At 38.6% G+C, this 17,175-nt stretch overlaps 1 protein-coding gene across 1 annotated transcript in view; it reads left to right on the plus strand.

Moving 5' to 3' along the window:
* The first annotated feature begins 6,722 nt into the window (after positions 1 to 6,722).
* LOC307129935 (uncharacterized protein) overlaps positions 6,723 to 17,175 on the plus strand; it is a 91,239-nt gene continuing 80,786 nt past the window's right edge. The window contains exons 1-2 of the mRNA XM_079822740.1: positions 6,723 to 6,834; positions 7,463 to 7,645. Coding sequence (XP_079678866.1) covers positions 7,561 to 7,645 — 85 coding nt within the window. The 5' untranslated portion in view covers positions 6,723 to 6,834; positions 7,463 to 7,560. The remainder of the gene's footprint in view (positions 6,835 to 7,462; positions 7,646 to 17,175) is intronic.

The raw sequence follows: 17,175 nt of genomic DNA on the forward strand, positions 1-17,175 counted from the left end.
ATAAATGTATATATATATATATATATATATATATATATATATATATATATATATATATATATATATATATATATATATATATATATATATATATATATATATATATATATATATATAAGACAACCATTCACTAGGGATGCCACAATTCTCGATATAATATTGAACCGTTCGGTACGGCATTCACGGTTCAATACACGCTTGTGAATTGCATTTTTTGGGGTTTTGCATTGAATTAATTATTTTTCTACACATTCTATCATTTGCCTCCATCCCAATACTGAACAACGCGACATACATTCACATCACACGTCAGTGGTGGAGTTATACTCACGGAACACTATAGTTATTCACAATCAAGAAAGTTCATTCTTTGCATGCGTTTTAAAGCCTTGCCGGCTCATTCGCGTGCGCGGTTTTAACATGCGCTTTTTTAAACGCCTGTCAAACACGTGATTACTTAACTAAGTAGTCGTCTTACTGCGCTAATACTGTCAAATACACACAAGGTTAACATAAACACAGTCGGTTATGTCTAAAGTGAAAGTAAAATCGGCGTGTGTCTCTATATTAGCTGCACGCAAGTCTTAAATTGACAGCAGCACAGTAGTGAACACGCTGTCCTTAAAGGGACAGTTCACCTCTAAAATTATGTCATTATTTAATCACTCTAATATTGTTTCAAACCTTTATTCATTTTTCTGTGACAGAATTTTTATTTTTGAGTGAACTATCCCTTTATTGTTAATACAACAACAAAAGACAAAGAGAAAATCACCCACTGCTCTTGACTGAAAAACTAATACAGTAGCTTTAATAAGAATCAGTGTATATTTTATAGTGAAGTGTATGTAGTGTTTTATTTTTATATTTATTCATTCAATTTCATACTTAAATGCTGCTGTACAGCTCTGAGCTGCCAGTGTAAATCTTTATATATATTTATTTTAGGCTATATTTGTGTACAAGGTTTTTTTTTAAAAAGTAAAAGTAAAATTTTAAGTTTAAGTAAGGTTTTTCAATTCTTTTAAGTAAAAAAAAGAAAGAGTATTGCAATAAAAAATAGTATTTTTTCTCCTTAACCTCTTGCTGTTCCTGTTGCCTAAGAATAGAATAACAAAAAACTGATGTGACAAGCCATCAGAACCGAACCGAACCGAAAACCGTGGTTAAAAACCGAGGTATGTATTGAATCGTGGACTAACTGTATTGTTGCATCCCTAATATTCACAGACAAAAATGCAACAATGTATTGAGAAATATTATACATTAAATGTAGAAGAAAGAGACAGCTGTCATTTACCTAACAATGATATCATGAAAGATGGGAAGCATAAAAAAACCCACTAATAAAACCTACTGTCCAACCACCGAAAGTGAGCCTCTCAACAGAAACTTTGCATGTGCATGTGAGGGCTAGAGTGCGGATTGCATCATCACCATCCTGAACAACAACCTCAAGCAAGATTGCTCGAAGAACTAGCAGGGGAAGCTGTAGATGAAAAAAAAAAAAAATCTATATATCTTGTTGTAAAAATCATCTTGCACTTTAAAGGTTGAGTAAAATGGCAAATACATACCTGTTGTATGTACTGGGGTGTGTCACTGGTTGCAACTACAGGGAAAAGACAATATAGAAGATCAGCAAGTCAAAAAGCAACATTTATTATCAATAATAGAGCTCCTCAGACAAAGGAAACAATACCAGTCTCTTGTCTTTTGTCAGCACTGATTCACATCCTTTTTCTTTGCTTAAGTGACCTAAATTAATTAATGACATGAAAATACATGAAAAAATACAGTATATGAGGGCTGACTGGATGCAGGTAAGAAATTAAAAATGACACCAATTGTTGACGTCTTTGTATCAATTTTCACAAACTAATACCAGGGAAAAATGTATACCTTGGTGGGTAAAGCTCCAGCAAAAGGACAGACCACCATCTCCTAATATTTGACGTGTCAGTCTATAGTTTGGAAAAGCACAAGTTTATCAAAAATTCTTAAACTTTCAAAAATGTATTTTATGCGGTTGGCAAACCCACCTCTGAGAAGTCAAAAGTTCCCCCCAAGATGAAATAGAGAGCATACTGTAACATGAATGAAGTATTAATCAGTAAATTCTGAAATGATAGCTACAGAACCAATAGTAGCAATTGCTCCTACCATTAGTGTGAAGACTCCACAGCTACAAGACATCTCTTGTCGAGGAACATGCTAAACATAGGTATACAGGTTTATACATGATAATGTATGAAATAAGAGTTTGCCACACAACACACAACAATCTGAAATAATTTATTCCAAAGCCTTCACTAAAGACGGTAAAAGGTAAAAACGTTTTCTTTAGTGCAAAATACAACATACCTCAAGGTCCTCCGAGGAGAATTCTGTCCATGGCCCAGGACAAAGACTTTAAGCAATTTCTCTGTCAATATTGAAAAAAAAAAAAGTAAACAGCCAAACAGTAAACTGGGTTTTAAAGAACTACACCACAAAACTATATTTCATGGGCAAGGAAACTTAAAACTAGAAAATAAAAGGTGGGGTTTAACTGGAACTGCCCCGCCTTTGCTTTATCCATGGCTTTCTTCTCATTGCAAAGATGCGCAAAATTTGGATAAATACACATTTTGTTATTGCAAATAAAGTGTGTTTCTCAAATTGTACAGGATGAGAACAAAGTCAATGGAAATAGAAAAAAGAACAGAACTGAACACAAAATCAGGACGAACCATAGAACGTAACATTTTTAGACAATGCACTAAGCAAAACCTGTATATGGCAATGTAAGTGCCATCACCAAAACCTGGCATTCTCTGAGAATTGAGAAAATACAATTCTCTCAATTTTGGCTTCATGATCTGAAAAATGCCACCATGTTTTAAATTGTTAGAAAATGCAAGCATCAAGAAATAACATGCAAAAAGTAGCTGATTTAACTTTGTACGACAACCGGTATATTAAAGTAATATAACATTTAAGCAGACTCACACAGAGCATCCAGTGTCCTGGCACAAAAGATGGAAAGACCACTGCATCTGTGTTCTTCAGGCTACATGTATATTGAAAATATATTAGACAGAATAACTGATTTAATGAATGCCACATTAATTTCCAGACTTGCAAAAAAATTTAAGCCGTACATACAGGTAAGCCGTCCATGGGATTGGCACTAATAGGTGGTAGCCATGTTACAATGACATGGCTATCAACTGGATAGATGTCCACATTCTGAAAACAAAAGGGAAAATGTTCATTTGAGTATTTGATCAAAATGTGTTTTATTATTATTTATTTCTGCTCTTAAAACTTTGAGGTTAAACCTGTGAGAGTGCAATCTGCTGCAGAACACAAAAGCAGGAATTCAGCACCTAAGGAGGGGGGTATACTTTAAATGGAACTTTCATAGTTATAATTTTTGTTTCATGTTTATTATGCTAGTGTTTCTTACATTTCCTTCAACCTCACAAAGTTCTGTCAGAGTTCTTAAGTCTGCCCCTTCATCATCAGTATTACATGGAAGAGCTTGAGCCATCTGTCATGAAATTAAAAAATGTTATACATAATCCCCATCCATATGAATATTACTCACTCTGTGACAAATTGCTTATGCTTCTCTATTATAAGTTGCTCAGGATAAGAGTCATATAAATGCAAATAAAAATAAAAAATATGCAATCATAATTAAGGACTGCAGTTGTACACCGTTGCAATCGTATTGCTATATTACCAGTTTACGCTGTGATTGAGTCAGTGGCTTGCCCCAGCAAGCTTTGGTAGGTTTTATCAGGTGCAGTCTGGTAATTGCAGGAGCCCTGCTCTCTGTAACTAAAGACACAAATGCAAAAAGACTTGAAATATGCATAGCCATGTATATAAAAAAAATGAGATTCAGGGTAAAGTATGGATATAATGTATTTACCTACAACCAAACGTCCAAGCAAATCTTTTTGTTTTTGACTGGCCCTTTTGGATTTTTGTCAGCATTGATTAGTTTTTTTCTTCATTTTGAATGTTCAAAGTATTTCTGACAAGAAACATATGATTGGTTGGCGACATCATATTCAGGAAATAGTTATTCTTCCGCATTCCTGCGAAAAGTTGTTCTGTGGCTTGTGTATTAACTCTTCCAGCAAGCTCTGGAACAAGCTGAATCTTTCTGAGTGAGTCTCGCACATCCTTAGAATTTGACTCGTGGAATTTGTCATACAGGGCACAGTGATCCGAGGATCCAGTCACTGGATGGCAGTTGGCATCTTCATCCAACGTCACTTAACCAAGGTAGGCTTACAGTATGGGTTCCGCTCTGTGCAACCCTCAGATTGTGTTCTGTATCCTCTGCCAGCCGCCCTTCAAATGGTTTAAATGGCATTGCTTCTGGTCTCCGTATGTTAGCATGGGTGGCCAGACCTCTGGCAAAATCCTAAATAGAGATGTTTGGCAAGTGTTTCCATCAGAACAACATGTCAGAAAAGTCTCTAGGACTTTCAGCACGAAGGAGACATTTCACACTCTAAACCACACCACAAGGGCATAAAATGACTGCCCATCCACCTGAAAAGAATAGTTTACTTAGTAAATGACAGTTAATAATCTTCTGAAATATCTTGCCATATGCCGTTCTGTTTTGCATCTCTCCTCTGAGTCTGGATAAAAGATAAGTCTTTGATTTACATTTACTTTTACATTTATGCATTTGGCAGTCGCTTCTACCCAAAGCGACTTACATTTCATTCAAGGTACACATTTTTTACATTTTTTAGTTATTCCAACAATTAATGCTACAAAACCATAGTTTAACTATGGTATTTATGTGGTTATATAAATCGTTATCAATATGCAAACAAAAAAAAAAACATGGTTTTGCTATCATAAAACCAAGGTTCATTCTCGTAAGGTTAGTTGGGTTACACTTAATTTACAATGTAATTTTTCATTAAAATTAGACTGGCAGGAAAAAGTTAAGTATGTGACTATTATCTACAATGGTTTCACGATTAACGTGACAAACATTCATCAAATAGAAAGCAAAAATACACACACATTAAACGGATTAGTAATTTAGAACAATCCACTTACATTCATTAGCACTTCATCTCTCAGTAGCAATATCCTCTTCTCCACATGGCATCTTGATGACGGAAAATGGCTACTTCGACTTTAGCCAATCGGGTAAAGAGTTTGAAAAACGCCTATTTTAATTTGAAAATGCCCAGAATTGAGAAACGCCTCTTTTTGTTCCGCAGAGACCTCATACTCAATGAGAAGCTAAAGTGCCGAATGATGTCATCAAAATCATTGATCCATGTTGGCAGAAGTGAGAGACTGTTGGTGCGTCCCAATTCACATACTATCCGTGCTAATAGTATTTGAAAATAGAATTAGTATGTCCCAAATCGTAGTATGTTGAAAAGAGTATTCCGAGTAGACCGGTTGGTCTACTATATCCAGTCAGAATCCGAAGTGCAGATCGACGTACACTCTAACAGCTGATATTGCCCACAACCCATTGCGAGTTGGACAAGGATTCGGTTAGAACTACAAACTTGGATAAACAGTGTAAAAAAACTACAAACATGATGGATGTGCGAGTCCATCGGTTGAGTAGAGAGGTTTATGCTGCGTTCCAGGCAGGTTTTTGAGCCCGTAAATTACAACTTCAAACCACGACTCACGACTTTGTAGTGTTCCAAGCAAAGTCACGCCAAACTGCCTGAGCGCAAGGAATTGTGTGGTAGTTAGATGTAAACAAAAGCATGGCGGACCGTACGGGGTGTATGCTCATTTACAATCATTTCTATCGCCAAAGGTGCTTACTCCCTGCTTATTTGAGGGACACAGAGGATAGAAACAGCGCAGACGGCAAGAAAAGCTGTTATACCTTTTATTTTACGTTATTTGTATATTTGTTTCATAAACACTGCATCCGTAGGGGCTGTCATTGTTGCTTCGCGGGCTATGTGTCATCAAAACTCGTAACTGGGAGTACATCGATCTAGTACGAGTTCACGGGTGGTAAGTCACGGGTTTGGCTGCCGTTCCAGTCCACTTTCACGGGTAGAAGGTTGGAAAAACACGGGTTACGGGTTACCTGGAACGCGGCATTAGATAAAGGGGCTTGAGTGATCAATTATCAGTATTTAACCTGAAGAAAAGATATTTATTCTATACTATCCACATTATACCTGCAGCAGCATTAAGAATGTTTTTAATGATACAATTCGCCATTACCTTTTAAATGCATCATTATATTTAAACTGCAAACACATGAGGAGAATCTCTGCATTAAAGACCCACAAATGGCATTTAAACGTGCTACTCACTACATTTCTCTCCGATGCGATAGGAAATAAAATTGAATTTGGAGGATTTTAACTGTGACGATGATTGACAGGGCAGTTTAAACAGTGACGGGATGCACGTAACTAAGCGACAGAGTCTGTTAAAGATGATGAAGTCCATAGCAAAAAAAGTAAATACTTTGTAGTATAAATACCGGTATGCGAATTGGGACGCAGCATGTAGGCTACGTTTTAAATGCTTATATCTTCTAAATACAAATGTTGTCATTGTTTTGGAGCACACTGCTCCAAATATATAGATAACAGTAAGGCTAACATGTTCATACTAAAAGCCAAAAATAAATACATTTTGATTTCATGGGGACTTGAGAATATGCGGCCCCTTTAAGAAACACGACACTGCGCGCACTGAGGATGCGCAGAAGAGAGAAACGCGACAGAGGAGAGTGTTCGAAAGCGACGCACTTAACGATCGTAAATGAAGGACAAATGTGCTATATTTTCTCCGGATGCTGTATATTACAGTCTGCAGGTGAGAGATGTTCCCATATTACAGAGTTTATCACTAATCAGCTCCAACGTTTACGTGTTTAAAGACCAATGTAATGAAATGTGTTGTGTGTCCTGGTTTATGCAGAGAGTTTTTCCACAGACTCTGACTCTATTACACCAATAAAATGTGCTTAATGTGCCACTTTACAGAATATCTCAGACATCAGCATAATGAATGAGGTGAAAACTGGGAACTTTTGGAGACAAAGAGGTTTTTGAGCAGTTCAGTTAAACATGATGGTCCTGTTGCTTATCTCAGACTTTGGATAAGAATTAAACAATCGACAGCGATAAAACAGTGTAATAATCTGTGTTCTCATGTATGTTGTTGGTTGCACTGAACGCTGTCACCGTAAACTACTCGGTCGGTACTTTTGACAACACTAGCAAGTGTCTAATTCACCACTGGTTCCATCGATATTTTCCTATGGGGTTTTATAATGGGTTTTTTGATTTATGAGTAAAATAAAGCCTCTGGAAAACAACCTAAATAATACTTTGACATTAGGTCAAAGTCAGCTGTAAATTAGACTTTCGGGTTCTGGCGTCATACTTGCACCACTGGTAATTCAGTATAAATTCAGTAACTTTTCTTTTGAATTTTGCAGATCTGCTGTCCGTCTCACAACAATTCACCAATCACATCATCCTACAAGAGAAGGACAAACTCCAGGTGTAGCAGCTGAAATCTGTGTGACTGTTAAAGATGGAGTTTATTAAAGAGGAGTTTGAAGACATGAGTGATCCAGAACCATCCAGAATAAAACATGAAGAGACTGAGGAACAAATAGGTTGGTGTCCATTCTTGATTCGTCAATAATTCTGAGAATTAATAAGCAGTATATGGATGATTAATGATAGAGAAATGCATCTAAACGTTCATAACCTTGTATATAGCAGTTTTAATTAAATTAAGGGCACAATATGTAAGATTTGTAGATGAAAATATCCACGAAAAAAACTTGTTTACTTACACTATCCCAAACATTTCCAACAATGTTGGAGCCCTGTACTTCATTATTGTTTGGACTGTTAGCTTGTATGAACTTTGCCTGTTTGTGGACTTCGATTGTGGATTACTCTTCCAATAAATACTGCGTTTAGATCCTTAACCTTCATGTCTCGGCACAGTACATAACACAAATGTATTTAGTAGGGCTGCAGCTATCGACTATTTTAGTAATCGATTAATCTAGCACTTAATCGATCGATTAACCGATTAATTGGAGATATATATATATATATATATATATATATATATTTTTTTTTTTTTTTTTTACACAACCAAAACAAAAAATGCATAACGAAAATGATGTGGCTGTAAAATGATCAAGCATTTGGCTTTTATTTCTAAAAAAACAGAGGTATTGATTCCAACTCCAACATTTGGCTCCAAAACTAAGCCTATTTATTGCAATTTTTACCTATTTAGTGTTTATAAGTGCCAGTGCCAACAATAATATAACATTACAGTTAAGTCAACTTACTGTAAAACATGTATAACGTGTAAAATTATGAATACAAACTTAAATAGTAAAGGCCATTTGGCCTTAGTTTTGTCTTCATAATACAACATTACAAAAAAAGGATTTCACCTTCTGCAAATTACCCACCTGAGAACAAAAATAAATGAATATAAAATATCAAGCCAAACAGGTACACAATGTATACAATTTATAAAAAAATAAATGTAAATAAAACAATTATAAATAAGAATCAGACTTTTTCAGCTGTAATCTCAAAACAAACATCAAAATGTACCTAGATGAGGTAAAGAGTGAGTGAGTGAGTGAGTGTGTGTGTGAGTGAGTGAGTGAATGAGTATATGTGAAAGAGAGAGAGAGAGATTTCAGATTCTACAACAGCTTATAGTTGCAATGGAGAAACGTCAACATATCCACATGCTCAGCACTTAGGCTTGCCCTACGTTTTGAGGCAATGTTCCCAGCAGCAGAAAACAAGCGCTCTGAGGGTGTTGATGTTGCTGGGATCCCCAAGAAAGACTTTGCCAGCTGTGCCAAGGTTGGATATCTTGCTTGATTTTTTCTCCACCATGGCAGTGGATTCTCCTTCTTGGAAATAGGCTGTTCACCAAAATAGTCCAAGACCTCCCTCTGCACTGCTCTGCTCATCCTCATCCTCTCCTTCATCCTCATCCTCTGATGATGATCCCAGAATACTTTTCTGATGTCATCTACCTGTAGTGTGTGTAGCTGATGTGGTGACAGTGGCTTCCTCTACCCTTACATGTGTCTGTTTTGAGTCCTTTCTGGCAGCTAGTGCCATTGATTGAATATTAGTTTGGACCTTAAAAACCTCTTCAGCAGGCAAGAACTTCAATTTTCTAAACCTGGGCTCCAAAGCAGCAGCCAGAAGGACAGGGTTGGGAGCATCAGGTAGAAATTCATACAGCCCTTGCCACCTCTCTGTGATCTGCTCTGCAGCAGAAGCCTGAAATGCCTTCACTGGTGCAGTTTCAGGTTCTGCAGTCAGTGTGGACTTTTTAAGGTTTTGGACCAGCTGTGGAAGGGCAGAGAGGGTGACATACTGTTCTCCACTAAGAAACTCTGTAGCTCCTTCAAATGGCCCAAGGACCTGAGTCAACTCCTCACTGATGTGCCACTGCTCTGGCTTTAGATCCAGGTAGTGGTGTTTACCTCTCGGATTGACTGCTGGATCGGAGAGAGCTGCAGTCACAGGCCATCGCTGTTCCAGGAGTCTTGATAACATGTGATGCGTACTGTTCCACCGGGTACTGACATCCTGTATCAACATGAGTGGTGGCTCTCCCATCTGCTGTTGTTTTTCTTTGAGCTTGGTGCAGGCCAGTTCACTCTTTTTGAAGTGTTCCACTAGGCACCTAGCAGAACCCACACAACTAGCAATTTTTTTTTTTGAGTGTGCTCTGCACAACTAAATTTAAAGTATGCCCTGCACATCTCACAGAAGCCCACCCATGCCTCTCTCTAAGAATTCTTGCTGCTGCCACCACATTGGCCCCATTGTCATGGACAACTGCCTTTACCTTTTCAAGTGGAATCTCAAATTTGGCAGTTGTCTCCTCCAGCCAGTCTGCAATGTTGGCTGCAGTGTGTCTCTCTTCTAGGGGCATTGTGGTTAGGGAGAGGGACTTCATCTCCCAATCTTCCCCCAAGAAGTGGCATGTCACCCCCAGGTAGGCCTCTGTTGCCACACTGGTCCAAATGTCTGTTGTCAGGGCAACACACTCTGTTTGCTTTAGAACAGCTTTCAATTTCTCTGTGATGTCTCTGTGTTTCTTCTCCATCAGTTGTGTGAAATATGTTCTTGATGGCAGGTTGTATTTAGGATTGAAAGTTGAGATCATGTCTCTAAATCCCTTGTCTTCCACCATGGACAGTGGCCTCATATCGGTCACAAGCATGTTCAAAATGCTCTCTGTAAAAATGGCAGCCTCTTGAACAGTGCATGACTGAGCTGGGCGAACAAAGCTGTCCATACTCCGCTGTGAAGTGCTGAGAGGGAAAAAAAGAGGAAAGGCAATTTAATTTATGAATATGCACAACAAGTTTCATGATGTAATCTAGCCCTGAAATCAAAGTAAATATCTGTTTTATGTAGATTTCTACACCTGCAGCATTTACCATTAGGCTACTAACAAATAATATATCGCTTATGGGGTGAGCCTATTTGCTATGGTAACCTGTGTAAGTGTGTGTGTGTGTGTGTGTGTGTGTGCGCGCGCGCGCGCGCGTGAGGAAGAGTGACGCCCCAGTCAGACCAATTGCTTCATTGCGGTTTGGTACGACAGAAATACATACATTCATTTGCAATAGAACGCTGCATTTGGCTTGCATCACTTGCATTGCGGTGCATTTTAGGTGAAGCCTCCGTTCGAAAAATCGCGTCACAACATCACGTCCCGGTGTATACAGTGAACGCATGCTGAAATTTTTGTTGCGTGGCTACATAAAAGTTTAAGCATATGTGATGCATTGCCGCGATTGGTCTGATTGGCGTGAGAGAGACGAGGGTGCATGCGTTTGTGTGAAGGGCAGGGTTGCCAGGTTTTCACAACAAAATCCGCCCAATTGCTACTCAAAACTAGCCCAAAACAAGCGATCAACCAATCACGTTTCGGGGGGGTTACCCGGTAAAAATTGCGTTCGGGGGGTAAAATGTGTGTCTTTTTTGGCAGGGTTCACTGCAAAAATTTGCATTCCCGGGGCTAAATATCACATTATTGGGGTCTTATCACCTCGCGGACATAAAAAACAGCGGACTTGGCAACACTGGTGAAGGGGTTCTTTTTTTTAGGCCATACTCTCTTGAATACGTTTACTACTTAAAAACATCAAAGCTAAACATCATATCTAGTCAAACCGCATCACGACATCGCTACAAATACAGTATGGGATTAAAATCAGCGAACATCAATGTATAGGCTTAGGCTACGTTACCTTGTTTCAGCGAGGCTTGGTGAAACAGCATGGAGTGGATGTTTTCGGTTCAGATGCTGAATCATTGAAGTAGTACTGCTGTGGAATGCCAGTTCTACTCTGCAGTAGACACATTGCACCTTGTTCTCTTCTTTTTTAAGAATAAAATGATCCCAAACTTTAGACATTTTCTGCGGTTTATGGACATCTTTACTCTCCGCCATCGCGCCAACTAAATTCAAACTGTATCACGGGGTGAACAGCGGTCCGTGTGAATCAAATCCCTGCGCGTCATAGGAATTTAACAAGGCTTCGAGGCAGAGATTTTGCCTCGAGGAATTTTTGTAATCGAGTTAATCGAGTAACTCGATGAATCGTTTCAGCCCTAGTATTTAGTATGATTGTTTTAACCATCTAAAACAGCGCTGCGCTACCCCACATACCCAACAAAAAGAGCGGAAGCGGCCGACTTCAGTGCATAATAAAAGCTCCGCATATCTCAAGACCGATAGCATTCACTCCCATGGCTCTCGGTCTGCCCTGGGTCATACCACTGTAATGTTAATACAACTACATTAGCTCACCCGCGAACATGATTTCCGTCAGATTGCTTTCCATCAGCTGTGGAGGTGAAGACATCGCTCATTCGACTGCCATAAAGCTTCACATTTGTTATTGTTTTGAATAAGTGACCTCTAGTGAAAATTACTTATTGTGCCTTTAACAATGTGACAGAACTGACCTTTGGACATCAAAGATCTGATACTTTATACACACACTGACAGATGTTACATGTTCTGTTGAATGTTCACTTGAACTTTCACATGTATTCTCCTTGAATACTGATTCTGACTGCTTAATATGTTCATTTCAGACCAGATGGAAGTAAAGAAACTCGGTGACTTCAAAACTCAAGGAACAAAAGCCAAAAAGCTGCACACCTGCTCTCAGTGTGGAAAGAGTTTCCCATATACATCTGGACTCAAAATTCATCTGCGTTTTCACTCTGGAGAAAAACCATTTAACTGTGATCAGTGTGGAAAGAGTTTCTCACAAAAAGGAGACCTTAACAAACACACAAGAATTCACACTGGAGAGAAACCGTATACATGCACTCAGTGTGGAAAGAGTTTTGCATATTTAAATGATCTCAATTATCATCTGCTCCATCACTCTGGAGAAAAGCCATTCAGCTGTGATCAGTGTGGTAAAAACTTTATTTTGTCATCACATCTAAAACAACACCTGAAAGTACATACAGGTGTGAAGCCTTATGTGTGTTCTCTCTGTGGAAAGAGTTTTTCATGGCTGAAGAGTTTTAAACAGCACCAGAAAATGCATGATGGAGTGAAAGATCATGTGTGTGGTGACTGTGGGAAGAGCTTTACTGGAGCTGCCAATCTGGATCGGCACCAAAGAATTCATACTGGAGAAAAACCTTACAAGTGCTCATACTGTGACAAGAGATTCACTCAGTCAACACACCTGCAATTACATGAGCGAGTTCATACTGGAGAGAAACCGTACTACTGTACTCAGTGTGAGAAGAGTTTCAGACATTTATCAAGCCTTCTCACTCATATGAAAAAATGTTGCTAGTGAGCATTTGTTTTTTAATGTCAAATAAATTCAAGTAAATTATGGAGATAAAATATGGAGTTTATACTAAAAGCACAGAATCATCTATTTTTGTGAATTTGGGTGAAAAGCTCAGAAAACTAGAAAGATTTGAAGCTTCACCAGTCAACAACTCTTACAATGTAAATAGAGTCGTAGTTTTTCTCTCAGGATGGATTGTGTGCTATACAGGTCTTTCTTGAATTCAAAATATTATTTTCTTTTTTACATAGTGTATTGCAGGGGTCTCAAACTCAATTTACCTGGGGGCCGGTGGAGGTAGACTCTGGGTCAGGCTGGGCGCATCAAGTATTCCACAAATATCTTCTCAATCTTTATTATTAACAGTTTTTCAACATGAATGTTTCTTCTGAACATGAATGGTTCTTCATGAAGGCTTCTCTTGCCTACTCTATTTTTTTTTTTAAATATAGCCTATAGAAATTAAATCATTATGTAATAATGAATTATTTTAATTTTATTTAAAATAATAGACTAATTCAAAGCAAGGCCGTACCCAGGTCAAACAGAACAGTGAACTAAATTCTAGGTCTAATTCTAGCTGGGAAATAATCTATTTGGGACTATTTGCAAATAATATTTGCATTAGTCCCGAAATTCTTCACATGAGTGATTAAATACATAGATTCCCTACAAATATTTGAGTTCCCAGGTGGTTTAGTGGTAGAATTTTAGTCTCAGAGGTTCCGAGTTCTAATCCGCTCTCATATCGTTTTTTTTTTCTTCTTCATTAAAATCAAAGATGTTCATCAATGGTTGTATATTAAGAGCATGGACATGTTGCATTTTGTGTGCATTTGTGTGTGTGTGCATTTTGTTTTTTGATTTCACCGGAAAGAATATCTCTTCGCAATGGCACGAAGCGATAGCTTGACGCGCTCGTCTGTCTGTGTGTGTGTGTGTGTGTGTGTGTGTGTAAAGATTGTACACGAACCCCGCCTACTTTGATTTGATTGGCCATCTGAGCGCTGTTAGACCACATTGGTTTCGACCCTTTTACTGTCTATGGTTTCGACTGTCTGATCAGCCCGGATCAGCCTCAAATTCTGTTCCTGTCAATTACGTGGTGTCAACCAATTATACTGCACGAGGGAGGACAGCTAACTCTCTCTCTCTCTCTCTCTCTCTCTCTCTCTCTCTCTCTCTCTCTCTCTCTCTCTCTCTCTCTCTCTCTCTCTCTCTCTCTCTCTCTCTCTCTCTCTCTCTCTCTCTCTCTCTCTCTCTCTCTCTCTCTCTCTCTCTCTCTCTCTCTCTCTCTCTCTCTCTCTCTCTCTCTCTCTCTCTCTCTCACACACACACACGAAGTGAGGCGGCAAGCATGGCACACGCAACAACTCAGCAAAAAGGTGCTTTTCAGAACAACGCGCGGGCTGCACTTACACTAAACTTTGATGTCAAGTAGGCGGTCACAAAATATAATCTCAGGGGCCCGCTAGTTTTTGACCCCTGGTGTGGAGTGGGGCACAACCTAATGTGGGGCTAGTTGTAACACACTTGTTTTAAATACTTCCATACATGGACATGGAATGACTAAACTTAGTGTATTTACTAGTTGTCATGTCAACACCTATTGAGAAAAAAATTGCCCAATTTTTTTTTCTTTTTCGGAAATCTTTGGAAGATGTCATTTTTCATCTAATCTTTTTTGTCTTTATTTAAAATTAGACCAATCTGATATTATTTTAATCTAGGGCTGCAACTAACGATTATTTTAATAATCGATTAATCTGTCGGGTTTTTTTTCGATTAATCGATGAATCGGATCAATAAAAAAAAAACATTAATTTCCAATCCTTTATTCAAAAACAGAACTCACAGTGCAAATTCACAGTGCAAAAATCTTCTTTTTTTTTTTATATATATAAAGAAAAATACTAATCAGAAAACTTAACAGGATGTTAGAACTTGTTCCCTACACTACACTCAGACGCACACACTCACAAACAAAATTTAATTGGTTTAGTTACATTGTAACATTCGCATTACCACAACTTTAACAAACTTTTCGGAAAATTTTGGAAAACTTAGGTAAATAACATTGACTTTCCTAACCTGTTCATCACCGTATCCTCTTGCATTGCTCGGCTTGTGCTGAACTTGAAATATTACCGCTGGCTTCTACCCTTTACACACGGAGGTCTGTGCACAAACCACAGAGCCAAACCACTTCACCAGAAACCCCGCCCTACAGCTTATTTCATTGGTTAAGGTTACAGTGACGGGTAGGTTTAGGGATCAGTGTTTGGTCAGTACTGTGATTGACATGACCAATAAAATCGTAAATCATCGAGCTGTTCAGAGTACTGCAGAATAGTGTCAGAGCGGCGAAGTAAAAGTCACCTCTTTCTCATTGTCAAAAGTGCTTTTCAGCTTGCACATCAGGGGTGGCCAGAGGGGTTGCCAAGCTTCAAACAGGGGTGGCGCTACGCCCCTGGTGACAAATGTTTAGGCTTTTAGGTCTCTGTAGCCAATCAAGGCTTAGGCCATCTGTTATTGTTGATGTGATCAATGTCCTTGTAACCGGTATAACTGGTGGGCAAAATTCTCTGTAAGGTAGAGTCTGGCCTGCGATTCCACAAGAGACTCTGATGCTGGCTTCTGCTGATGAAACTGCAAACTATTCTTCTTCTTGAATTAATCTAACTCCTGACTCTTGGTCTTCATTTTTCACTACTGGTCCTGGGTCCTAAGCCGTTACCCCAACAATATGCATTCTTTATAACAACTTGCAAACAACATTCCTTACAGATCAAATATGGATTAAATAATTAATGTATAATAAATATAATGAATCCTTATTAAAACTAAAGAGGTGATTTTCTCTGTCTTTTGTTGTTTGATTAATATTAAGAGCACAAATGGAAGCAGGTTAATGGACTGCTGTCACATCAAGACCGAATGCTGACCGAAAATGACAATAGTTTTTGTCATTCAAAGCTGGTTTTGATATTCGTCTCGTTTTTGTCTGTGAAAAATGTTGTTGATTAAAATATTGACAAATTATTTGTCAACGAAATTAACATATAGCAACAGATTGAAAAATGAATGGGCCAAAAAAGGCAAGTGAATAAAAGCGTGTCTTTAGTCTTGCAAGCTATACCACCCCTGCTTTACTACTGTTATTAACAAGCTAACGCTAACTTGTCATGCTTGTCAAGCTGGATAACGGTTAAGCACCAGAAGAGCTACTGGAGGGACGTCACGCTCCTCACTTCGAAATGGAACAAAAGTGGGATTTTGTAGTGACTTAACGTTACCCTGCTGTTGAACTCCCTTCCTCCTCATCAAGGACTCCAAGATGTTTTCATTTTAGGTGCTGAATCACCACCGTGGTGCTCCCGTGCCATGCCATGTCCATGTCGCGTCGCTTTTGCTGCAATTAACACAATTTTTTGATTTATTAATGGAGCTTTTCGACTGGTAGGGCTCAGCTCGGTTTGTTTTTCTGCTGCGTGGTACGACGGGTACAGCACGGCTCACCCGCTTCCACTCTGCTTTGCGCTCAACCGTGCTTTTTTTTTATACTCAAACATCTCCGCGTCTTATTGAGGGGCATAATAGTCGCGCGACACAACGAATCGGTAATGAAATTCGTTGGCAACTTTTTAAATTATCGAATTTGATAAATTTTATCGATTCGTTGTTGCAGCCTGTTACGGCCATAACCAGCAAATAAGGCTCATTAATCAAATGAACTTAAACAGCTGATTCGGACCGAACACATGAGTCAATCACAGACACAAGGTAACGCTTCAAGACGCCATATACGCCTTCTTTTACTATAGAAATAAACAAGAGAAACAAATTTACACAACCCAAAAAAGAATACAAATCAGAATACAAAACAGGTCATAAACTATTAACAAACATAAACCAAGCAAGTAATAAACAACAGTAAACTGGTAGGACAACTAAGAAAGCAAACAGAGAACACCTGCCTACGTCTGTACTCAGCAGTTCTTACCTGGCTTCCGACAAAACAAAGACAAATGAATCTTCCGGGCCTATGCTTACCTCCATACTCTTTCTAAATAACCATAAAGTGAACTAATTAAATAATTCCTTCCTACCAGTTACTGAACTTAAGGAGAAGTGAGTAAATAATGCTAAGTCTAAACAAATGATTATACTCAACAAAACCACAAAGAAACACCAATTAACCAAATAAAGAAAGGAGAACAAAAATGCTCCTAAGAGGCGAGGAGAGTGGCAGCCGTGATGTCAACAGGACACAAGATGAGAGAGAGCTTCCATGTCGCCGCCAA

This window comes from Gobio gobio, assembly GCF_949357685.1.
Source record: "Gobio gobio genome assembly, chromosome: 8".
NCBI lineage: Eukaryota > Metazoa > Chordata > Actinopteri > Cypriniformes > Gobionidae > Gobio > Gobio gobio.